Below are 27,025 nucleotides of genomic sequence, written 5' to 3'. Positions count from 1 at the left end.
AGTCCTGCTTCAGGTTATTCCAATTTTGGTACTATAGCCAAGTCTTAACAGTTTTGTTTTCTTTTAGAAAATATCTATGGGCCCCTGCAGATATGAGGAACTGCTGCCATTGCACTCCTTGAAGAATCAGAAAGAACTAATAAACTTGAAAGTTTAATCTAGATCCATTTATCTTCAAACTTCCCATTCATGAAGACCTTTCAGGGATGAAAAAATTCCAGTGAATAGGAAACAACTGTTCCTCCTTTAATTCTGTGAGTCCTAGTTGGGTCTTTTATGGCTTTTAGCTCACAAAGGTTCATGAGATATTACTGAAACACTGAGCCCGTGCTGGATACCTAAAATCCCTATTCATCCTGTCAGGTCAAGATTTCCTGTACAGCAATGAAAATATATAAAATTTTAAAGGTGATCAGAAACTCCTTTGATCTGTGAAACCCATTTTAAAATATACACAGGAGTTTCATCCTCACTTCTTAGGCATATAATGTGGTCCATATTATTATGGCTTCATTTTCTTCCTCACATCGATTTTCTTTTTTTTTTTAAACTTGACCTCCTATTTTACTCTATTGTAATTCATAAGGTCGATGGAGTTTTGCCATGTTTGAATCCCATTCAAAACAATTTCCATTAATCAACAATCCACTGGAAAAGATAAGATGAATCCCAGATGTCCCTTGATGGTGACAGGTAGATCAGATTTCACAGGACAAAAGAGGGTCAGACTTTTTAAAGTTTACTTAGTGGGTGAAATGTAGAAGATCCTATCTAAGCAGTGATAGGTGGAAACAGTTGAGGAACTTTAAAACAGTTTACAATATATGTGCTTGTATATTTGCAGAGGCCAAGAATGATTTACTATACCTGGAGCTCTTCCTCTGTACAAAAAATGACTAACAACTGGACTACTCTGTGCAGCATCTGACAGAACAGCTTATTGAACCAGTTCCATGAAGTACTCACGGTGCTGCAGCTGCACTAATTTCCCTACCAAGAATGAAAACCTGAAGTCCTCAAGTAGGGGCTTGTCTAAGACCAAATAAGAATTTTAGATAAAAACACAGGGACTTAGGAGATCTAGGGATTTAAGAGAAACTTCCCTCAGCCTTGAAGCCTTGTTGAGCGCCCTGCTTGAAGTACCTTTCGTGCAGCCAGATTTTTCAATAGCCTACTCCCATGAACTTAGAAATAACTTAGGGTCATACTTAGTTGCTTAGATTGAGAGGGGCTCATATTAAAGCTTTCTCTAAGAACTCCAAGACATTGCAATATCTGACAGAGATAAGCTTGAGAAAAATAATAGGAACAAAGAAAATGGGGAAATATCAGCAAATAAACATGGCATGGAGATGAGAGCTAAAATTGTCAGTGAACTACAAATGCAAAGTACCATTAAAATTTGTCATCATAAATATTTATAAAATAATTTTTTCACCAAAATAATGTCTTTTTTTGGAAGTATGATTCCATTTTGTCAAATAGTACAATATGCAGCCTTCTGTGTAATTTTAATTTCTTTTTTTGTCCATCTCTTTTAAGTATTAAAACAAGCATTTAAATTAGATACAGTAAGTTTATTTTCAGCATGAAAATTTCCAAGAACTTCAGTCAAAAACTAATATAAATACATAATATTAAAGCATATTTTCCTAAAGGCATTGAGGGTGCCATATTATCAAAGAGCTCAAAAATGAACTGTTCAAATAAAAAAAAAATAAATCAGAAATACTGAATTTAAAACTCTTATTTACCCAGAGTCCTGACAAGTCATGAAATATTACTGTAAGGGAAGCAATTCAGGTTATTTGGGCAACAAAGTTTCTTTTTACATTCAGATTAACTGGACACAATGTGGGGTTTTTTGTTCTATTTTTTAATTGTCACAGATTCACAGTTCTGCTTGCTGAAAAGATTGCAAATCCAGACATCCAAGCTTCTGTCATTTGCTAGATACTAAAAGCACTTGTTTCAAAGTATGAAGAAATAATTTCTAGATGACACACTGAGGTTTTAAAATGCAGCCAATCAGAAATAAGATGGAAGTTATAAAAATCTGGTAGTTTGAAGAACAGACTGTAGTCCCAATAAATTATCCGAGTTTAGAATTTTCAATTCAAAATTAAATTTGCATAAAACAAGTTGTGTGTTAGTAAGGAGATATGTGCCTATAATTTGTTTAATATGTTTTTTATATTTTACTGCAAAATGTAAATTGGGAGGTTCAATTGCAAAATGGCATTTCAGTCACCACTGGGTTGAAAAATTAAACTCTGCTAATCATTCTTGTAGGTCTGATAATATCTCCTTGGGGATGATACTTCTCATACACATAAGCCAGTGCTTCTGAGAATTATGTACTTATATGGAAGTTTAGGTTTGACATTTTCCAGGCTGAGGTTTAGAGCATGGAAAGAAGATTGTGTTATTTTGTAGAAAGTAAGATGAACAACACTGGTACTGGTGTATACAAAATGCAGCATGAGCTGATAAGAAACAGGGATGGAAGTAGCTTGTCTGAATGCAAGCCAGAAAATGGGGGATGACATTACAGCTGGTACTTCAGCCAAGTGAAGAAAGTGAGGTATACATTAAAACAGTTGCAGGTGGTGTTTACAAGCTTTGGTTGCCTGACTAATGGGACAATCTACAAATTTTATCTTAGGCTTAACAGAAACCTTGTTGAAGGAGCTAGTAATGTTGTGCAGCTTCAGTGTCAGTCTCATCTTTTTTTTCTTTTTCTTTCTCTCCTTTTTTTTTTGATTCAGAAAGCAATGCAATGAAAGGAAAAATACCAGGGAAAATAAAAATGTTTTCAGTCACAAGAAGAATTCTGATAATTGAGAAGAAGGCATAAAGACAGTACATATTCCAACAAACAAATTTCAGAGTGATTTTCATGTAAATGAAGGGAAGAGAAAGTAGAAGACAGCAGACTGGCAGAAGGACTATAAAAGAGAAAGGGCATATGAGGTGGTATGACAGCTTGGTATAAAAGCTGGAGAGCACCTGGCAACCAATAATGCACATAGAAGAAGGAAAAAAAGAGTGTTCTAGCTTAGGGAAAAAAAATAAGAGAACAAGTAAAAAAGTCCTACTCAGAGTTTGGAATTATATTTGTTTATTTTGCATAATGTTCAGTACAACAACCCAGAAAGTTGCAAAAACATGTTTTCATTGCATTCAGACTGATTTTCTAACGAAAAACAAATTACTCCTTCTCTCCCTCCCATGATTATATTCCAAAATGGCTGGAAATATGCTTAAATCCATGTGAATAAAAATAAGAAGAAAAGCAGATGCAATTCAACCCTAAATCATCTTCAGATTCTCTCATTCCTTCTTTTACTATTTACACATGTGGCTTTATAATCCTTCCAGTTTCTGATCATCAACAGACAATGCAAGTGGCAAATATACTGAACTGGATTTACTGTTTTAAGGACTGTTCAGAAACTTTATAGACAGCAGTATCAGTCTTTGCTACAGAGCTTAATTATGCTCTGTAGCAAATTTGCTATTATGCAAAATTATTCATCATCTCTGGAATAATTAAAATAGGTAAATGGGACGACAGGCATGCCATTCTTTCCCCTTGCCTCTCTTTTTCTTTATCTCATTTTTTCCCCTTCTGTAATTTAATTTTGGGATGAATTAAAACCAGCTGTAACAAAATCTTGCAAATGATAGTGCCTATAAAATGTATTCATTGCCAGACTCCAAAACTATTCTTCCAATTCTCCAACTTCACATTTCAAATAATTTGCTTTTAGTATATATGATTACCCATTCTTTCCTGCAAGAGGAGGGTCATTAAAAAAACACATCAGTTCACAGAAAGGCAGCTTGCAAAAAAACAAAAATACTGGTTATTTTATGAAATAAAATAGTGGTTATTTTATCATTCCTCAAGCTATGCACAAGATAATGGTAATGAAAGCTTGGAATGGGGGGATTTGATCTCTTTTGCCTTCAAAGACTGTCATGTAACAGATGAAAATATAGGTCTCATGATCCTGTAATTTCCATTTTCTTAATTTTCACTGTCTTTTTGGATGAAATCTTGAAAGGCAAAATCTGAGTTAACAAAAATACACACAATATTGTGGACTTTTCCTAGTGCAGAATTTCACAAGCTTCATTAAGTTATGAGCCTAATGAACTGTTTTCAAGATCTAATTTGTGTGTATGCAGAAAAAATTTGTGTATGTAGATCCAATTTGTGTGTGTGTGTGTGGAGACAAAAAAGCAGACTTCATTAATGACAAAGTACATGATTTAATTTTTTGTTTTACTATTCTGAAAGAGACAGAGTATATTTCAGTGTTACAGCTGCACAATTCAATAACAGAATGGATTTTAGAGATGCAAGTCTGGGGTTCCTAAATAGCTGTAGATTTACACTGCACAAGCCATTCTTTACGGTCCCCCAAAACCAGTTTGAAATCGTAAAACCAGTCCTGGGTCTTCATATTTCAGAGGAAAAACTGCCACTGATTTCAGCACAGTAAAGTTGAAAGCTTGAAGGCTTCATTTTGGATTATTTGGTATGAAATAATTGAGTTCTGCAGCTGTATGTCTCACTTCTAGAGTCAGTATTGCCAAATAAAAGATACGTAAAGGAATTGCCTGACAAAACTATGCGAGGTTTTATTTTGAAGGAAAATTGTTCAGGTGCACATTTGCAAAGCAGAACCTAAGCTAAAAATAACATCTAAAGAAATATTACTTATCCTGGAAAGTCAGTGATTCCAAAATAAGGGTTACAACCCAGCTAAAGCCCCAGCCTTTCATCAGAGTGATCCAGGAACATAATGGCAGGAGAGCAGGATGTACTCGGTCTCACTGCTCTTTACATGCACAAGGCCAGATAAGACACAGAAAGACCCAATGTGCATGCAATGCCTAACCAAAACAAAACAAATGGGTTTCGTTGTCGTCCAATTATTTTTTTAATTAGCCTTTAGCGGTATCTATTTGTTCCTTCCCTCTTTTCTTTATCTTCTTTTTTTTTCCTTTTTTTTTTTTTTTGTGTCACAGGGCAGAGCTATGGCCTGCAACTTGACTAGCAAAAATCAAACTTCCCATTCCTTACACAGAGGTAGTGTAGCCGAAATTTCTCAGAGGAAAATTGGACTGCTAATCTGCCAGCAAATCTATTTATTAACTACACCAGTTTCTGTCAGCTAGGGAAGGTGAAGGCTAGACTGATGAGGTATTTCAGGAACTCAAATGATACAATCAGAAAAAATTTCAGAGGAATCACAGAATTACAGAATATTCTGCATTGGAAGGGGCTCACAGGGATTATCAAAGCCCAGCTCCTAAAGAACTGAGAGCAATTTTACTGCATAGGAGACTACAGCTCAGATAGAAGCAGTTTTTTTCATTATGAACTGTGGTCTATTGAAGAAAATATAAGCTAAATATGAGCAAATATATTCCTTTTTTTTAAAGTTAAACTTTTAAACTTTTTAAACAAAGCATGTATTGAAAGGCTTCTGAATATGTCCCTATCAGGCATGAGAAAGCTTGGCCCGGTGTACGTTTGATTTCATTTTCCATCTTTACTGGTAAAACTGACATTTCTCCATGTAACTTGAGAGCCTTTACTATTCTTGGCACCCAATAAAACTTTCCATATGAAAGCCTCTATTTCAATTTTCAACAGTGAAAACACACTTTCACTTTGTTGAGACAGAAGTTGAAGTTTCTTACTTTATTGTATTGAAAACTATATTTGCCACATATTTAAAAAACCAGCAAGAGCCTTTGGAAATGCCAAAACACTGATACAGGCTATGTAAAACTGCTTTTATAAGACACACAACAGAATTAAAATGCTGTGAGGGCAGAAGTGAACAGAAATATACAGACTCATAGAATTGCAGATCTTCTACTAACTTGTCTTCAATTCTTAACAGCTTAATCCTCCAGCCTGACAGACTAACCAACGTGAACCAGCTGGTTACCAAAGCCCTACTGGGAACACAAGATGTCTTGATTCTGCAGGAGAGGTTGTAAAGAGCAACCATGAAGTTTCATTGACTCTCTATTTATGATGGCTGTGAATGCAATCCCTTCCAGACAGTTTTAGCATCAGGCTATGCTGTAATCTCTCCATATTTCAAGAAACTGGCAAAGGTTTGCCTATGGTTTTGGGTTCTGTGGTATGAAAACGGTTTAGATAGCTACAAGATTCTCACTATCACTTCACCAAATTATCTGCAGTAATATGGACACGATTATCATATGAGATGAATTGTATCACATCAAAGATATACTTGACTTACCACATTGCTGCACGTCCTGTACCGGATGTTTCGCCCTTCACAGGTCCTGTGTCCAAAAATTAAAAACAAAACCAAAAACATTAATAGCTGAATATAAAAAGCCAACACATAATGTTTACTGTGTCATTAACTTCCCCATATGTATTTTTAATCACCTACTCCCCTACCAGCCCTCTTCCCCAAAGTAATAAGTTATCTGTCCCTATTGAGGTAAGAAATCTACAGCTCCTTAGTTTCCTACTTTCTAGAAGGTAGCATCAGCTTGTAAATGGGATTAGAAGTGAGAATACTGACTTTAGCTGAAAAACAACATCTGAATGACTTGAATAATGTCTTGTGTCTCCATGTAATTCCTAATGATTTCACAAGGGCATAGCTCTGCGTCTACCTGGGCACACACTCCAGCACTGGCACAGTCTTAGCAGGCAGGCTTTGTCTTCTGGGGAACAACTGGGCTCCAGGATGAAGGAACTACGCTTGCAGCAGCATGAACTCAAGTATAGTTTGGGTTTGAAGGGGCCATCTACTTCCAATCCCACTGCCATTGACAGGAACACCTTTCACTAGGCCAGATTGTGCAAAGCCCCATTCAACCTGGCCTTGAACACTTTCAGGGATGGGACATGCAAAGCTTCTCCTGACAACTTGTTTCAGTGCCTGACCACTCTCAGGTTAAAAAAAAAAAAAAAAAAAATTGACTTAAACCTCCTCTCATTCAGTTTAGATTTCCCCTCTTTCAGGCTAGTGTGATATAGCTTTTTCCCATTTTGATATGAGGGAAGAAGGAGAACATAAAGCTTCCCCTCAATTCACTGGTGCAGAACAGCATTCAAAGAGCAGCTGGGCCCAGTGAGGTCAAGGAGAGCACATAGACTGATGTGTGCTCTCCTCCTTTTGTCTCACAGGAGACCTATACCAGCCCTGATGCTGGCAGGGTTCCTAAAAGAAAGCTCAACAGCCAGGTACCTTCTTAGCAGTCAGCAGCATGTACTCTGAGCATGTGACCTTTGGTGAAACTTCAGGTATTTTTTGAGTCCAGACAGTATACTCTGCCAAGGCCCTCATGCAAATCAGAATGCAGAGTCTGGCTTTTAAAATATATGCTTCAAAAGAACAGAATTCCTAACACTTTAAATTTCTTAATTTCACAACTTTCCCCCCTCCCCCTTCTTTTTTTTTGGCCACAACTTAACAAGCACACATTCCTTCAGGAATAAATGCTTACCAATCCTGATTCGTAAAATCCAAACAATTTTGAACTATCCAAGGGAAAGGACAGCAGCATCTGCACTGATTTTTCTTCACTTAAAAAAAATTATTTTTAAAGCAGAGAAACTTTTCCCATACTGAGTTAACTCTAAAATTAATTGAACAAGTTTTCTTTAAGTTATTGAAGTCATCCTCTCTGTCTTCATTATCCACAAGACTTAATTGTGAAATTCATCCAGGAGTCATTTACACACCACAGTTGTCTAAATGACCACAAGAGGAGACAAACAAGTAAATAAACTTCATCATATTTTCAGAATAAATCTAAGCAGAAAGATAACATTTTCTGTCATGTAGCATTTGGCATATAAAATTATATTAAAAGCATAACCGAACTATCACTAATCACTATCACTATCACTAAGTGATTTTGTAGCACTGTGTATTTAACTTCAATGAATTCTTATCTCAACCATGCACAGAAGTGAAAAATGTGCACAGTGTACCTGCCAGTAGAAAAAAATTGGTTTGGGCAGTACAATAACAAAAATTATATTCATAATAGACTATGAAATAAAAAACGCAATTAAAAAACCCAGTAACAACAACAAAACACCCCAGCAACATTCCCACCCACACTATTCCAGTCATTCCCAAGCAATATAGGCAAGCTTGGAAAAATACTATGGAAACCTGCTTATACTGCATTCAATAAAGGTACTTTGCTAATGATAGATAGTAAATAAAGAGGTAAATTATGCAGAATGCAGGCAGCCCTAGTGCAGGCCTCATTTACCACACTGAACAGCTTGTTCATGAGGCTTGATACCGGCCCCATGTGTCTCTCAGAAATGCCACACAAACCATCAAACATTATTTTGCTTAACCAGACTTGCTATTAGCACAATTTCTATTACTGTAACTGATTAATCTTAGAACCACTGAACTTCTAGGAAAACTTTAGCTTCCTTTCTATCATTTGCCTCTCAGTTTCTTCTTCTTTTCATGGTTTCTTCATATTATCTGTTTTGAAATTAAAAAAAAAAAAAAAACAACTACTTACTTCTCACTTATTCTCTGTGTTAGGGAAAATAATAGGTTCTTTCATTAGATGTATGAAAAAACAATTATTCCATTATTTTATTCCATTTTTCTTCTTCTGGCTAACGGCCAGGGATGTTCAGATAAAATGAGCAATTCTGGATGCAGCTAGCGCTCTTATGATTCATGAAGACTAGGAAACACTCTTGGAAAATTCCCCTTGTTTCCTCAGAAAGAACATTCTTTGGAGCTTGGTTGTTTAAACTCAGTAGTTTCCTAGGTATCACCCATCAGCCAAAAGCAGGTAACAGCTTTCAGCCTTACATGATATATTTTCACAATAGATTTGCATAGTAGTTTGTGTTTCAGATCTACCCTACCTCAGGACAGTATTTCAGATTCTCTTAAGCACAAGCAACTACTTTGGAATTCAAACTCATGGGATTTGCACGCATATCTCAGCATGGACACTGTGCAGAATTCCACAGCACTGAGCCTTCAGCATGCAAGGAAGGATCATGGCAGACTACTGAGCCCATGTTGTGAGATACAGCCATCATTTATCCTCTGATCTCTTCAGGATATAAATGGCAACTCCTACAAACAAGGAGTACGCACAGCCAGCAGGAAAACTCAGAAGTCAACCGATATGCCTAGTTCATCTCGAAGAGCACAGAAAGAGTGGGAGAAGTAAGCAGTACTTCAGCTATCTCTGTTATCTACACCGCAGGGGATTTTTCAGTGGAAAAAGGTAGCTGAGGGTTTGGCTTGACAGGGAATTATTATCATGTGAATATGAAAGAAAAGCAAGCTGTTGGGAATTATGTTTCATTCCTTAAACTTAGTCACTTGTTTCCAGTAAAGTTTCTCAAAGAGGTTAACAACTTTTAATATATTAAAATATTCTCTTCTCTTAATGTAAACAACCCAAACCCCTGGTATTTATTTCTCCAGGCTCCAGTTTGTAGGCAGACTTAGTTCAAGTCCCCCCCTCAAAGGCCTCAAGTAGATGTGTATTTGTGCTCAGCTAGAGTTAGAAGCCTTGCAAAAATCCATGCCAGAATGAACAGCAACCCCCTGCCAAAGCTGCCTTTATCAGTAATTACCAAAGACTATGAAGAGATTTTCAGAGAAGGACCTCATCAACTGCCACTCTCAGCAGTCATCAGACTTTGAATTGCTTTACTTAAGAAACAAGTCTGCACATAAACAAGCAACTATGAGCTATGGGTGGGTTATTTTTGTGCATATGAATTTTGATGCAGCTATTCACTACAGGGTCTGGAAGTTGATGAAATGTTGAATAATCTCCACTACTTTTATTTTCACAACCCTTGATAGACACACTTCTGGGACAGATTCTGGTTTCTGCATTGTACTTGTGATATAAATATGCTGTGGGTCTGTCTTTTCCCATGAGATCTTAGTCTGGCTGTGGCATGAAGCCAGGCTACACACATGGGGGTAACATCATCTTGCATCTCCCTTTCTTCACACTGTTGCTCTGCGCTCTTTCCCAAATCTGGCACAGTGTTATGACCCCCTGTCATCCTCAATACAATTTGTTTGTGCTTCTCTGAGGAATAGTCAGTCTCTTTTACTCACCCAGCATACCCCTTTTCCTGTAAAGGAATTGAGAAGGAGGGCCCTGAACACCAAATTGTTGTTATGAGCAAGAAAGACGCATCAGGAGGGAACTGACTTTAAGAAGTTTACCTTTTGAAACTATTTGGTCAGGTCTGCTAAACTCACGTCTAAATCACTCAGTTGACAATAATTTGCAAAGAATTTAAAATATTTTTCCACATCCTTTTGTTCACATGATGCCTTAAGTTTTAGCTGTCATATTTTCCAGATTCTGTAGTGCATTAGTATACAACTCTGAACTACATATAAAGTGTTAGCAAGTTCTCAGTTTAGTCAGACAAAACAATCCTTTTCCAGCCTGAGAACCAAGGACACCTTTGCAACCTCAGGCCCAAAAAGTGTCAACAACAGCAAATTGAGGAGAGCGGTCTGGGAGGATAGGACTTCATAACCTGAAGCTGTAATTGGACAATTAACCCTAATATGTAAATGGACCAAAACTTATAAAAGTGTCAAAACTCGACTCATGAGCAGTTGTCCATCTTGGATGTAGTCACGGCTGGGCTCTTGTATGGCCCAAGGTGTATGCTTTGAAGGTGTTTTTAATAAATATCTTTATTCCTTTAACACTGTCTAGCCTCGGCTCTAGGTAGCCTCTAAAGGCATCACACAAGCACTTTCCTGCCACCGTGGATTGTTGAGATGCACTGGTATGTTTTGCCATGCATATGTAGAAATCTTTCACTCTCTGTGTTTAGAAAACTGTCTCCTACAAGTTCCTGCATGTTGAAATGTGAAATACAAGAAGAGTTACACAAATAGTTAACTTTGAGACAAGAAAAGTGGGCATGGATGCACAAGCCAAATTTCCCTGGCAGGTTTAGTTACAGATCATATAAATGTTCTTACTTCTGCAATCAAAAAACAAACGGGAAAATACAACTTCAGTCACTACACGCAGAAAATCAGCAAGGCAAATAAAAGCATGTGTAGTAATATGGGGCCACAAAAGGCAAACTTTTCTCATAAATAACATTTCCATAACCTTGGTATTAGGCAATCAATAATTCTGATGTAACTGCTGTTATTATACTTAGCATCACTGGCCCCATGTGCACCTTATGAGGCTCAACAAGGCCAAGCACAAGATCCTGCATGGCAGCAATCTCCACTATAAGTACAGACTAAGTGATGAATTGATCAACAGCAGAGAAGGGGTTGGGGATACTGGTGGATGAAAAATTAAGTATCAGCTGACAACGTGCACTTGCAGTCCAGGAAGCCAATTTTATCCTGGGCTGCATAGAGGGGAGTGCGGCCACCAGGTCAAGGGAGATGATTCTCTCCCTCCACTGTGCTCTCATGAGACCCCATCTGGGTCACTGGAGTGCTGTGTTCAGGTCTGTGTCCTCAGCAACAGACAGAACCTGAGCTGTGCGAGCATATCTGGGTCACAAAAATAGTGGGCTGAAACACCTCTCCTATGAAGAAAGATCGGGAATGTGAATGTTACAGATGGGTTCACAAGGGGAAAGTCACGTTTAACTAAATTTCCTTACATAACAAGGCCTGCCATCTCATTGACTAGTAGATTTATTTTTATTAGAATTCAGCAAAGCTTTTGATACAGTTTGCATGGTATCCTTCTGGTAAATTTTAATTTTCAAGTTTTTCTTTGTCTTATTCCCAGTCACTGATTGTTGTTTTCTAAGTAACAGCTGGCATTAAATGCTATGCCCTAAACTCACAAAAATATGACAGGATAGTCCACTTAAAATAACAAAGATCCAATTTAAGAAAAAAAAAGGAAAATACAAAGAAAAAACCTGTCAGGTGCTTTCAGGGTACTGTTCATTTTCAGCAGTTAGTCTCACATCTGTTTTCATAACCACAGTATTTATTATTTTCTTAATAATATTTTAAGAAGTGTCTTTAACTTTAGATTTGCACATATAAAATGTATTGCAGATATACAGAAAGCAATTACAGTTGTGAATGTTTTTCACAATGCAAGAAAGGCAGAAAAGCAAAAATTAAAAAAAAAAACAAAACCTTTCAGTAAAACAAGGATGAGACGTCTCTTCACATTCGAAGTGGAAATAACTACAATATAAAATCTCACCTGCTGTGCTATATCACAAATATACCATATAGAACATAATGCAGGCCAAAAGTACTAACATCCCAAATGTGAACACTCTAGAAATCGGAGCAGGATCCAGGTTTTGCAGCTGGTCTTTGTAAAACAAATGTGCTGAACAGGATGGCAAGCTCTTCCTTCTCTCAGGAAGTCTGCATGTGTGTTAACCTCCCTCCACTGAAATTTCTTGTGTACAATCTAGTGCTCCAGTCTTTAGAGAATCACATAAGTTTCTTACTGGAATTAAGGCTTACAAAAACTCTATATCATGCAAATGTCTGACTGATTTAATTCTTTTTGATTTAAGTTCAGGAACAGATTTATCAAAAGACGTATGAATAGCCAAGAGCTCTTCCAGTGAACCTGGACATATGAACAGTATATCACCTGAGTGAGAGCTTCACAGACATTTTGTTTCGTAGGCCACTTGTCAATAGGGAGATGCATCTATGGAGCCCATATCCATCACTCACCTGTAACTGCAATGCTGATTACTGTTCATTCTACTACACGCTGGTTTTTCACCCAAAACACCAATACATATCATCACTGTGTCAGGTCTAACAAAGGGTTCCATAAGAAAACTACACTAGGAAAGCGTTTTCTACAATTTTAGATACTTCAATGAGGCACTGAAGCCAGAAATTAGGACAGCCAGCACAGTGTGTCTAACTGGTTTTCTGAAGACCATCAGCAGTCACTCCATACTGATTTACACTGTGTGAAATTTGCAGCTTCTTATACTGCTGACTTGTTGACTCAGACAGGTTGCTTGCTGCTTCTGCCATTAGAAAGAGTTAGAGCTGTAATCTCTCTCAAAAAATTTGGAATCATTTCTTCATCACATACAACCAGAGAATGGTTTCAAAATTCTCATAATTACAGTATTCACTAATCGCAGAGTAAACAGAATAATAAAATTCCTTTTAAAATGCTGCTAGGGGGAACAGACTTAACTAGAAGCACCTACAAATTAAAGAAACAAAAAAAATTTTTCCAGCTATTTAGAATCATACACTATATCATGGAGGATGTCCTTTACACAGTAAATTATCTAGAAGTATCAACCGAAGCAGAAGTATCAAATTCAGGTATCCTGAGGGTCTTTGAAGGAAGCAATGTACTACACTAGTATACAGATACAGTTTTATACAAGGTAATGAGAAACATCCTCCTAAATAATTTCATAGTGCAGGTCACCTAAGAATTTTATGACTTTGACTGTACTCTTCATGAGTGACGTGGTATGCTTCAGCAGAATGCCATTTATTTTTGGGGATGTATTCAAAAACTTTGATAGCATTTGTGCACAAATATTCTGCTCTTTATTCCACAGACCTTGAACTAGAAAAGGGCTTATTCTCAAGTATTTAAACTTATCATTTTGAAAAATATACGAACATTTAATAAATGTTCTAAAGCCTAATCTGGCTTATTTAGTAGTGCCAGGATAGACAAGACTGCATTTATATCATTACACAGTAATTACAGTAATACATGTTGGCTTCTATCTGTCAAAGAAGCAACCCCCAACCTACATAACTGCACCATTGTAATTTTCACTCAGAAAGTTTAAAGGACCTTTTATCAGTGTTAGATGTGAAAAACTTCAGAATCTCTGGGAATCAAAGCCCCTGAGACAGACGACTCTGTCAATGCAGCCTGAAAATAAGGGTCACAGCCACTTGCTGGGACTACATTCTAAATTCAGTAGTGAAGCAGCAACAGTAGCTAATATTTTGGTATCAAAGTTGTATACAGATGAAAGTTAAAACAGTATCTTTTCAAATATGCAGTATTTGATGGATCCTGTTTTCAATGCCAGTCAGAAATGTTATTAACGGTTTCTTATTCACTTATTTAACTTTGAACTAACATGAATAACATGCATCTATTCCATCACTGTCTGACAAAACCATTTGATGTTGGATTTGTAAATCAACAATATATGAGATCAAAATTAGAAAATATTACTCCTTAATGAAAAAAATGTAATTTATTTTAGGCCCCTTCTGTCTTATGAGAAATGCACAAATCATAAAATAGACCTAATTTTAGCAAATTTTGCTAGTTTAATAAACCTGACCTTCAAAAATATGTCTTGGTTGTTATTTTATGTGCCAAGTCAAATGCCAATAAAGCCGAGAGTTATTTATGCAGATTTACTGTTTTCACTCTGCAGAATGCAACAGCAATGTGCTGAACAACTAAGCAAGTGAATCACTTGATCTAACTTAGCAGGCCAAACTGGCAAAAAGGCTATTTCATATTTCTGGTTCCCCTGCATAACCAAAAGGCAGTCAACAGATGAAGAAAGAAAGAGAGGTATTTCAAAAGGAGAGAGAAATATGTTCCAGTAAGTGACACAGACAGTATGAAGCATAGGAACAATGCTGGGATTAACTCCCTCACATTTGTTCCATCTTTTGTTTTAATTTGTGCTTTTCTTCATTTGTTTGTTTTGTCCTATTGATGTTTTCATTTTTGTTTTTTTCTTTTTAATCTCAGACACTTTTATACTGAGGGAAATTGTCATGAAAATGTTAATGCTGAACTTCTTCTCCTACCAAACATAAACCCCTCACTTAATGGTGGAAAATCTTCACTCTGTTCAGAAGTTTACACATTATTTCCCAGAGATAAGGGTGATGATATCAAATTTTGGCCCTTGAGCTCAGCTCCGGTAACCTTGGGACTCCATAACTATCTCAGCACTCTGCTGTATGCTCAAACTATTCTCTGCCACATGTTTTTTCATAAACAGAAGCAACAGTAATGAAGGGTTTCTATACAGTTTAATGAATAGACCACATATCTATGAAAAAACAGTTTTCAAATCTCTAGGACACGCTTGTCTTTTGCTACATGCAGCCTAACTTTAAACGAAAGTGATGGTGAATTTGGAAGATGATGAGAAAAAGAATCACAATTATCTTCTTGCCAAGCCTAGACAGAGCAAAATGGTCTCACTATTACTGTAGTACTCAGCAATATATAAAAAGTACAATTCCAGAAAAACAGAGAATATTTTTAGATCAGTATGGGTGAACAAGTGAATAAGAGAATTTATAATTTCTTTTACAATTTGAAAATGTATCCCAGTACAGGAAATAAATACGCATTAATTTCAGAAATCTAATTCAGATATTTATTATTACTCTGTTTGAGTTTGCTTGAATCAATACGGACACATATTAAAACCTGGATGGAAGATATCTGAGTTATTATCAATCTCTTTGCTAGAAGACAAATGCCAGCAGCGCTGGGCAATCAACTCTTACTTGCTGCAACAAATAAGGGTTGTATTCTAAGCAAGAGGGCAAAGCCCATAATGCAGTGCCTCTCTAACTATATTTCCATAATCTCTGTATCCAAAGCAGCCAATACCTAACAAAACCTGGTTCCCTGTAGAAGCTCAAGTGCTGGTAGTGCCAAAGTGCTCAAGAAAAATAGGAGAGGTCAATTGTTCTTCTCTGTAAAGGTTTTCTTGAGTAGTGCTGCATGGCAGATCATCAAAAAAAATAAGGAAACAGAAAGGAAAACATTCTAAAATGATAAAAATAGTTACCCCTCCACCTAATATATAATTAGTCAAGGAGGTTCACCTTCAAGTGAGTTGAGGCAAAACCCAGTAACATTTAAAGGGGGTCTGTCCTTTTGTGTAAATAACAACAATATCAGAAGTTATAAAGAGTTAATGTGAATAAAGAGCATGAAAAGTGTAATCTTTTGAGCTTTGGTAGTCTAATTTATAAAATTGTATTTTCCTGGGGTGTATTCTGCCCTTGGAGTGACCCAGTGCTTGCTGTCAGCATGAGGACATAAAACTGACTTGGGCTTACAACCCCTGTCTGCTTGTGTGACTGGCATGTGTATTTATATCACTAGCATAATGTCCTTAGCAAAATCAGAATCAGTTGTTCTGATGAAATGTACTGCTAAACAGCCACTAACCTGAAATTTCTGCTATTTGAAACACAAGAATACAGAATTTTTCACTGACACTTTCCATTCTTTCATCACAGCTGTGAAGGACTAATGCAAAACATGTTCCCAAAACAAACAACACAAGCACGAACATAACTTTGGCAAATAAAAGCTGGAAAGAAAGCTGGTTTCCTTTATTTAGCTATATATATTAATGGTGTTTAGGAATGGGCAATTAGTCTTTGCATTTTTTCAAAGCTGATGCACCAAGCTCTTTCTATTCATGTGATGCTCTGAAAGTCATCTCATACAGAACTAAAAGATACAAGGCATTATAAGCATTCCTCCCAGGATGAGAAATATTTAGGATTAATTTGTTCCAATTTGTTCTAAATGTGTTGCCAGTTTTCATCTGCCAGAAGAATCTACTATATTCCTTCAAGCTGCAGTGAAATTACACACAACAAATAAACTGTACTGACCAAGAAATTGTCTCTCAGAGATGGACATTCTGGTCAAGCCTTGACAGCTTTGAAATACTCCTGTGAATTTAGTTGGAAAGCTTTGATGAGTTTCTTTACCTTGTTCCCACTCTGACTTAGCAGCTTAAAATGCTTGCTTAGCAGAAAAATTAATCATTTAAACCCTTTACGTAATTAACAATTGCACGTAGACTAGGAAAAATGAAAAATTATTGCACATTTGAGAGAGTGCTAATTCCAGGACAAAAGTTACTATTTATGATTTATTGCTACTGGCTACCAAATGCCACACACCTAATTAACTCCCCACTTCCTATCCCAGAAATTGGAGGTTTCCATGTCTGAATGGGTCATAGTTGGTGGCTGGTGTCTTAAGGCAGGAAGCATTGCTTGTGTCCTGAAGGGACAGTGGAAAGGTCACGTATGAAACCTAATTTTGTGTGATTTATGAGGTTATTCCCTGTTCCACTCATTAAGGTTCAGGGTCATACTGAAGAGCAAAAGAGTCAAAGGGAGTCCAGAAGAAATTATTTTTACTCACATTGTCACATATTGTGACAACTGCTACTACTATTTGGAACTCCAAGATTGCCCTCTAGAACCTACAGAGACAGCTCTCATGAGGGAGGAAAGAAAGCACCTATTGCTCAGAGTCCCCAGATCTCCTGGTACGTCTGGCTTCATGTTTACATTAAAAAAACAAATTGACAGTCATTTATTTTTTTAAGTATGGAAAACGATATACTGTGATTAAAATTAGGTTCCTATCTCTGAAATTTCACATTTTGAGGTGAATGCAACTGGCCTCAAACTAACTGGCCATGAAACAACTAGCCATGAAACTAACAAGATATTAGAATCTGGTCAATTTTTTTTTTTTTAATCCATGGGAATGCAATAGCAAAGTACTGGTTTTCCACTTATTTCAACAGATGCCTTTGCCTATCTTTTCTTCCAGCAGACTTTTGCGCACAGTAAACTCAATAAATGGGGCTACTAAGAGATTGTTCAGAGATAAAGCTAAAATACACAATATCCTATTCTGGTGTTATGTTCAATGCCTTGTGCTGTTTCCTGTCTTCACTAAACAACATCACATATTAAAGTGTCAGACAGAGGAAATTATTTGGACTGTATGATCGCTGTTTGTTATATTAACATCAGTTTTACAAGAACGTGAATAAAAATATGAAAGAAAGTATGCAGGATGGAAAATTGTATTAGATTTTTTTATCCTACAATATATAAGGTATCAGAAATGGCAATAAGCCAGAAAGGTTGGGTCTGGAGTTTCCCTTCATATTATTTATCAGAAATCTGTTAATATTTATCACATATACCATGTTTACTGCAGGTAAATTTTTTTCCTCAAGTAGATAGAAATAATATTTGCTAGAAATATTTTGCAGATAAAACTTACATAAAGTACAGAATGGAAAAGATGCCAAAGAGTTGTTCTTTTTCCATTGCAAGCTAGTAACTGGGCAGGAATAAAATCTCAGATGCCTGACTGAATACCCAGAATTCATCTTTGTACCAGACCATTTTATCTCTGTTGGGAAGGGCCTTGCTGGTATTGAGTACTTCCTACCTGAAATTCAATTTGCAAGATATCCTTTGTAGGACTGTTACTCTTTCTTATATAGCCCAGGATGCCTCATTTGATTAATCTGTTGCTTTTATAGTCAGGGTGGCTGAGACTGTGGGGTACTAAATGTAGTGAATAATCTGTACTCTTGTACGAGCACATGACAACTCTTACTGCTTAAATGGTGAAAATGGAGGGAAGTTCAACTTCAGGAGCTGGCAGCCTTTTAAGCTGTCCAGACCACTTTTTTATCTCCATGGATTCTTGCTTTATTTTAAAGGGTGTTTCCTTATCAAGCTCATTGGCTGCTTGCCCAAATTAAAAAAAATCCCAAAACATTACCATAATTTTTTGACAACAAGGTGAAAATTTCAGTGTAGGTCAAGACTTCCACAGGTTGCTTCTTACGGTCTGGCAGATATAAGTAGGTTGAATTTTTCCATCAATAAAGCAGAAAACATTCAGCCACTTACTTGCTGCTCAGGCAGCGTCGCAGTGAGTACGAAGCCCCTCCTCCACAGGTGCGCGAGCATTCGCTCCATGAGCCCCAGGCATCCCACAGCGAGTCTCGGTCCTCCTCCGAGCGAGCTGTTCTGGAGCTCTGAGGAGAGGGAAAAGGAAAAAAAAAAAAAAGAAATAAGGAAAGAACATTTAAGCATCAAAACTTCTGCTGCTAGTTTAACCTTTCTTTTTGCTGGATATCGTTTTGGTTATTAAAAGTCCTGAATAAATTGAATAAATCTGTTCCTCTCTGGCATGCCTACTGGTTGACAACAGTTCCTTAGTAGGGAATGTGTATGAATTCACTTTCATCTTTTGAATATCCTACTTCATCTCAGTTTGAGGCTAGTGAAGACTGCTCTAAGACAGCTCTTTGAACAACAGAAACAAAGGATCTTTTCTGATTAAGAAATGGAGTATTATAGACATCAGACATTGTGCTCTGAAGTTATGCTGCTGTGTTAGAAGCTATGAAAAGGCATATTGAAAGGAACCTTCCAAAATGATCCTAAGGAAAAAGTGAAACACAACATAGTGAATCAATGCGCTAAAAAGGCATTCTATATAATAACTTTCATGCACTTACCATAGGGAAATTGAACTATCATCACGTCTCTGTCTAAAGGTCTATGAAACTTGCTGGACAAAGTTTCCCTAACTGTTTCATCCCGACTGTTTCCTAGTTTAAAGAATAAAAAGCACATTCCCTGAAAAGCAGAAGTTACCAACATCAGAATGTTGGTCATAAGCATATGTGTCATAAACATATAGCAGTATATGTCTCAAATAAAGCAGTCATACCTATATTCAGCATTTCATTTTCGTTCATGCAAATGCACCGCAGAAACATAGATTCATAAGGACACAAATAATTTAACCATATAGATAGATATTGTCCTTAGTGGGTATTGTGGTTTTGCTGGAAAAACTGACTAATCTAGCAAAGTTGCACCAAAAATGCCTGTGTCTGATGGAGATAGGCAGTGTTCTCCTTCAAAACTTTACTTGTGCTATGAGCCAGCGCCTGGTGAATAGCAGTTCTAACTGCACTTGAAATTAATGAGAGAGAAAAACAAGGACATGAGTGAGACTTTAAAGGTACACTTTAACAGAAAAACATGGCCCATGTTACAGCAGTCAGCTTTAGCTTTCATAGCATCACAGAAGATACTGTGTTGGAAAACACCCATCAGAATCATCAATCCCAACTCCTGGCCCTGCACTGGCCATCCCAAGAGTCACACCATGTGCCTGAGAGCATTGTTCAAACACTTCTTGAACTCTGTCAGGCTGGTGCTGGGACCACTTCCCTAGGAAACCTCTTAGTGTGTTCAATTATCCTCTCAGTGAAAACCTCTTCCGGATATCCAGTCCAAATCTCCTCCTCCTCCTCACAGCCTCAAGCCATTCGCTCATGTGCTATCACTGTCACCACAGAGAAGAGCTCAGTGCCTGCCCTTCCCCTGCCCCTCACAAGGAAGTTGTAACTGCAGCGAGGTCTCCCCTCAGTTCCCTCTTCTCCAGGCTGAACAGACCAAGTGACCTCAGCTGCTCCTCACATGGCTTCTCTTCAAGGCCCTTCACCGTCTTTGTTGTACTCTTTTGGAGCTCTCTAACAGTTTAATGTCTTTCTCATATTGTGGCACCCAAAAACTGCCCTCAGCACTCAAGGTGAGACCACTCCAGCTCAGAGCAGAGCAGGAAAATCCCCTCCCTTGCCCAGCTGACAATGCTGTGCCATCAGCCAGAACCTCCTGTTTGTTGGCAACGTCAAGGGATTATTTGAGACACAGAGATAACTCAACACTGAAATAATTTCACTTTAAGTAAAGCTGAGTAGTAGTAATGAAATATGGTGAAATATATCAGCCCTGAATAATTTTATTCATGAGTAAAAAAGAAGATTAATTCAGTCTGTGAGAGATAATCTGGGCCCTGTCTAATGAGTGTGTAACAATTATTTGACACACTCATTTTATCTTAGCTTTATTAAAAAAAAACCAACCAAAAAACCCCACAGCAATTGCAAGGGTAAATATAAAACTTAAAGTTTCATAAGCAATCAGATTCTGACTATATGTGACTCAGTCTCTAGATTTACATTGGAGACAGAAGACGTGACAACTTACTGAGGTTATTTCACCTGACTGCTTTTTGAAGAGTAATTTTTATGAAGTAAAAACGAATATTTACAGTTTTATTCTCTTAAAATAAAAATACATGTTGGTGCTTCCAGTTTATAGCAAAAAAAAATGCTTTCAAACTGCAGATGAGTGCATGACCTGATCATTCACCCTTGGCTGAAAGCTCAAAGACATAATTTGAGAGGGTTACAAGGTAAACTCACGTGAACCAAGTACTCTTACTCCACCATATACGATAGCCATCAGCACAACTAGACAGACATTCTGTGGGTCCAAGTTCTTCGACATAAATTGTGATCCCACCCAAAGGAGATCTGTGAGCCTATTACTTGCATTCCAAAATTTGCTTTAAGACCTATATATTCCCAGAAACCATGTGATCTCAACCTGGAACAGGCTTCAAGTTTTCTTTTAGCAAGTGGAATAAACATAATTCATCTCAACACCACCCATGTTTAATGTTAAAGAAAGTAGAGTGTTTTCCTTCCTGTGAGTAAAAATTGAGCTTGAAGTTCTGCAATACCCAAAAAGTCATTTCAAATCAGAAAACAACTGTCCATTACAGATTTATTCCAGCTTTGAAGGAAATATACACAATTACTAGCTAAGAATTCGTTGTCTAGCATAGATTTTTTGAAAGTAGTTTCTACAGGTAGTCAATAATTGCTACCCACTTTTGTCAAAATTAACTAAAGATCTTACTTATCTTACTTTAAAGTAGCAGTCAAGAGTACTGCAATGGAAGAACTCCTACAAAACTTCTTTAAAGCCCTGAAGTTCCTGTCATAAATAGTAAAGACAAGGAAAAAAAAAAAAAAGGGGGGGGGGAATATATGTCCTTAAAGTTGAAAGGAGTAAAGCTGGCACCACCTGAATCTTTCTTTTAGTAACAGTTCCATCACAGGAAAAGTCTTCTACTCTGCTAGAGGTACTCCAGATTGGTGGTTCTCAAAATGCCAGAGTATGTCAAAGAAGGAAAATGCAGTCATCAAGGCTCATTATGCCCCGTTGCTGGTACCAGACCTTCCTTATCCCTTCTGTCAATTCTAGGTGGATGTCAGCCTGAGCTTCCCAGAAAAAATCCATTTCTTTGTTGAGACGAAACTCAGGATGCCCTGACATCAAAAGTATCAAGTCAGAAATGCCACCCTTAAGCAATTTGCTTATTGATGACCTATATAAACAAATAAATCTGCTAGCACTAATCAAAACCAGATCTTAATCCCTTACTATCTTAGTATACACATCTTAATCGGATGGTGATTCTGCATCTACCACCCCACTCCCAAAGAGCTGTCTAATGAGAAATACGAAGAACAGCTTGTGCTATTGGACCAGAAAGCAAAAAGGATCCTGTGTAAAAAATGAAATCACTCTCAGTAGATAGAGTACTCAGGTGAAGACGCTTACAGAAGTAAAAAAAAAAAAGTTTTAAATTACAAGTCAAACAAAGGAATTTTCATAATACAAACAAAATGAATCTGACATAATCAGGTAAGACTAATAGAGATAGATCTCCAACCTGATTCTTCAAAAAATCCAGCTTCAGTGTTTAATAGTAATTTCTGAATTTACTAAAGAGTTGTCAGGCATTCATGTTATATTCAGTGGTGCTTCCTACCCTTTCTGCCTACAGTACACAGAATTCATTTAGACTATTCTGGAATACAAGTGTCACACATCCTTAAATCACAACAGCTACCTGGACATCTAGGAGCTGAATGCCGATAAGAACCAGGTTTCTTTTAAAAGTGTAACTGTGCACATATGTGTAGGTGCATAGAGGGAGAAAAATGAAGAGCAGCAAGACCTGTTCATGTCCTGAAGTCTACAAAAGAAGTTCAACCTTAAGAAAATAAATCTTAGTCACATATTGGAATTTAAAATTTTGTTTGGAACAGTGCTATCCCTACAGAATCCAGCTATTTGTCAGTGCCACACAGAAGACTGTGTGTATAAACACAGATCACATGGTTTACTTTCTCCTCTGGTTCTGAGGCATCCAGTTTTCCTCCTCTTTCAGTAAAAGGCTGCTGGAGTCCTTTTTTCAAGCACCCAGTGTGTTTCTTAGATTAAACAGCAATACAGACAGTGAAAAATGCAATTAAACTCTTGTTGGACTACAGCATTGATACAGAATTTAGTCCAGTTATTTCCCAGATAATATGAACCACTGGTTTGCTTAATAAATTTATATCATCTGGTTCTTATCATATCCTCACTGTTTCAGGGTATGATGAAGTGTCAGTGACAATATGCAGGGCTCCTCTGAGGCCACTGCCTAAACTTGCCTTTAGCTACTGTAAAAATCATGCTAGGGACAGAAAACTAGTATTTTTTCTTCTGTAATGGTCTTTCTGCCCAGACTTTTCAGATAAGTTTAAATGCATCCCTATATGAATTCTTGCCAAGCCACAGATTCTTCTTTGAGTAATCCTTGAGCATCCTTTGATGTTAGTTTGTCACTGAGATTAAATATATATTTCACACAGTACTGAAATGCTGTCTGCAGCAAACCAGGAAGAAACTGCTATCAGCACTTCCCTAGGTGAGTAACAGCAGGGGACAAGGCCAGTGACCTCAACTCCTTATAAAAACCATGTATTTCAAAACTTCAAAAAACTTCAACCAATGTAAATGTACGGTTTATAAGACTTCATTTGCGCAATGTTATGTATCTTTATTGCATTCCATCCAAGTTAACAACTGGATGGAAGCCCATGTGGGAAACTGTTTGGAAATTTCTGGCTTTTGAAAAAAGACAAGGCAGAACAAATTCATAGCCAGTTGAATTGATATTGGTAATTTCCATCAGAAAGAATGTTAACATGAAGACATTTCTGACTAACTTTTGCAACTTTTCAAAGCAAGCAACTTGAAAATTTCATAGGTAAAATATTCTGACATATCAAGTTTGCAATGCACAAAAAGAAAATGTTTAATTTATCTAGGCAAAATGTTGCACATCACTTTAAATGGTACTGTACGACCAAAGCTCATCTACTCTTCCAGAATAACTGTACCATACTGATAAAAGGACTTAGGAAAGTAAGCCTCATCCTTCTGAGGAGCATGATTCCCTGGAAGCACTAGGATTTCCCATGACAATAGTTCTTCAGTTCCAAGTAGGTATCTTTCCATTTCACATGCCTCATGAAACCAGAGGTCCCCAAGTCAGCCTTAGCAAACCATGACTTTAACCTATTTTCTTTTCACAAAGATCAGATTTAGGGTCAGGACAGATGAACACTGTTTAGCTGGTATGGTAAATAGCTTGTCTTCCCATCGTCTTGTGTGTATCCCATGTGAAAGCAAAAAAAGGACTTCTGCCACCAGACCTGCAACCCAGCCAGCTTCCAGAAGGACCACACAAACCAAAAAATCCTGCCTACCTGACATGCTTACCAAAGTAATGGAAGTTCTGCTCTCACAGAGGTTAAAAAATGAAAAGAGAAGATGCTCTTTTACCCAATCTGCCTGAGTTGTTTACTGCACCTGAGATGCAGTACCAAGTGACTTGCAAGTCCCATTGCTGCCATGAACAACTGCATGCAGTTCCATATGGCCAGATCAAAAGGATGCCTATGGAAAGGTTCAAAATACTCCTACAACACTATATTTCCTGGTGAACAACCTGGAAAGAAAAGTAACTGTAGTGAGCATCAGACATCTTGATGTGAAAGTGACTATTCCTTGAACACTGTCCCCCCAGTTCCCTAGAGGCTAGTGGCTCCCTTCTACTGGGAATGCAACTGTGAGCTGAACAGTAGCATCCCACTTGCCCCAGGCCTCACAGTCTTGTAAATTAACTTAGGAATTTTTGCCTCCTTTCTACTTGCAAGTCAAAGCAAAAGGCCTCTGAGAGGATCAAGAGAGTATTTCCTATGGAAAACCCCTGGCACAGGAAACCCTTGATCTGAGTGTCTCCAAACTCCAAGGAAGGCACTGGCACAGAAGCACAGGCATGTGAGCATGTATTCTGAACTTTGGGTAATTATGCTCACATTTTTCTAGTGCAGATAAATGGGCCAGGATTTATTATTTCAGTCTCTGAAAAAGAAATAAAGAAAAAAATCCAAATCTCTTTCTGGATAGTTTTAAATTTACTCTTTCTTCTTGCCCCAAAGCATCCATTGCTTAAAAGAAACAGGGGAAGACACCTTGATGAGGATTGAAGAGGAAATCTCACCAAGATACTCTTGCAGTTTCCCAGTGCTTATTCTGCTCCTGTGAACAAAAGGAAAGAATAATAGGTGGATTTCTCTTTACCCTAAAGGAAAACACCTGATACACACAGAGAGCTAGATCAGTTCAGGGACAGTGGTAAAAATTTGCTGTGTTAGTCCTTTTCAGTGCTGTGGTTCTTTTTGTCCTCTTTTATTCTTAACAGCAAGACAGACTCATTACTAAGGGGACAGAAATTGATAAATACAGTATGTTTTCCTTTTGCACAGGAAAGCAGAGGTTTATTGAGAGGGCACTAACCTCACATCCCTTCCTAACCATAACTTGATATGGCTATTGCACAAGTAATGCGACAAAGTGTCACACTGAGCTCCTGAAAACACTGTGTCTGTAGTCTCAGTGTTGTACACAGCTGTACCCTCTTACATCAGTATCTCCACACATCAGTTCATCTCAGAAAGATAAGAACATTGCCACTTCTGTCCTTATGGTCACAAGGGATTACCAAAGCCCTGAAGCAAGCCATATAGCTGCGCTGTGTATATGAGAGGACACAGCCTCCAATGTGCAACAACAGAGCAGGGAATCGATTAACAGCCATCTCCGGACATTAAGAGCTAAACAGCCATTCCTAAACCTGGACTGGAAGTTGTATCCCAGGAGAAATGTGCCAAATGTGAGCTCATTTCTTCTCATAGAAGGGCAGCAGCCAGCTGGAGGGGCGGGGAAGGGGGTTGCTGGCAGAGGATGGAGCTGACACCATATCACTTCAACGTGTGCACGCTGAGTTCTGTGTAATATTTTATAACAGTGCCTTATAAACCTCAGATCAGTCCTATCTCTCACCCCTCTTACCCAAATGAAAATACGTATCAGGAGACAAATGTGAATGCAAAAGTTTTTTGTCTTGCTCTCACGGACAGAAGTTATAACATTCTGTTGCATTTAAATCCTGCCGTGCTGGTGTAAACACCAGGCATGGGTGATCCAATACAGAGCAAGTCCAAGCTGGCTCAGCCTCAGACTTGTCGTCTTGACTCAGGGTTTTTAAGGCTAGGACTGGTTCAGATGCAGGATAGGTGAAATCACTTTTCAAAATTCGGAACCCACCCAAAAGCACGGGTTCAAAAGTGCATCTTGCACTCCAGGACTTCGGTTTTGTCTTCCACATTGCAAGAACTGTGGGCAGGGAAAAAGCAAACAAGGCGCACAGCAAGGAGATGAGAGAAAAGTAAAATTGTAACCTGTGGTGAGGCCTACTGCATGCCAAGTGTTTTCTCAGTGGTGAGAAATCAAAGTGTGTGCTGGCTGTGCTGTGCTCAACAGCTTCAAGAAAAAACAGCCAATACACACCTGACACTTAAAGCTCCACCATGTCTCCAAAGAAGAAGACATTTACATTGAAGAAATTTATATTGGACATTTTCCTTTTTAGTAAACTGACCTTAATCTTCATATATTCACCCTCCCAACCTAACCTTTGGTAGAGCTCACAACGTTCCACACTGAGTCCCCTCACAAAATACCATTTTGTCTGGGTTTAGAAACCCTGGTTCTGACAGTCTGAGCTTGAAGACATTGTTGCATTAGCACAGATTTTGATCAGCACAGCTTTTACTCAGACCTAGGACATCCCAGACTCTGGAGCAGATCACAGCACTAAGGCAAGGTGACATAGGTTGCAACAGGCAGATGGCACTGGTCAGGAGGCATTTCAGACAAAGGAAGAGAACATTCCAAAGACTTGTGCAATTTCAGACAACATCCACAGTTATGAGCTTTATTCAAAACAAATTAAGCTTCCTGTTCTTCTGATAGTCTGCCATCTCCCTCAGTTATGTCATGGAGATGTCTATGTGCTTAATTTTAATGACAAGTTGTTGAAACATTAAGCCTTGGTGGAGGCATGAAAACCAAAAGGGAAATAT

The 27,025-nt window shown here is 37.8% G+C and overlaps 1 protein-coding gene across 1 annotated transcript in view; it reads right to left on the bottom strand.

Moving 5' to 3' along the window:
• The window catches only part of ADAMTSL1 (ADAMTS like 1), a 175,248-nt gene extending 149,550 nt beyond the window's left edge, over positions 1-25,698 (bottom strand). The window contains exons 1-3 of the mRNA XM_036403753.2: positions 25,603-25,698; positions 18,741-18,868; positions 6,294-6,339 (exon numbers count right to left, since the gene is read on the bottom strand). Of these exons, the coding sequence (XP_036259646.1) occupies positions 6,294-6,339; positions 18,741-18,868; positions 25,603-25,698 (270 nt within the window). The remainder of the gene's footprint in view (positions 1-6,293; positions 6,340-18,740; positions 18,869-25,602) is intronic.
• Between the last annotated feature and the right edge of the window lie 1,327 nt (positions 25,699-27,025).

The sequence above is a fragment of the Molothrus ater genome, chromosome Z (assembly GCF_012460135.2).
Source record: "Molothrus ater isolate BHLD 08-10-18 breed brown headed cowbird chromosome Z, BPBGC_Mater_1.1, whole genome shotgun sequence".
NCBI classification, from domain to species: Eukaryota; Metazoa; Chordata; class Aves; order Passeriformes; family Icteridae; genus Molothrus; species Molothrus ater.
Note: the sequence above shows the minus strand (reverse complement) of the source record. Positions and strands in the feature narration are given on the sequence as shown.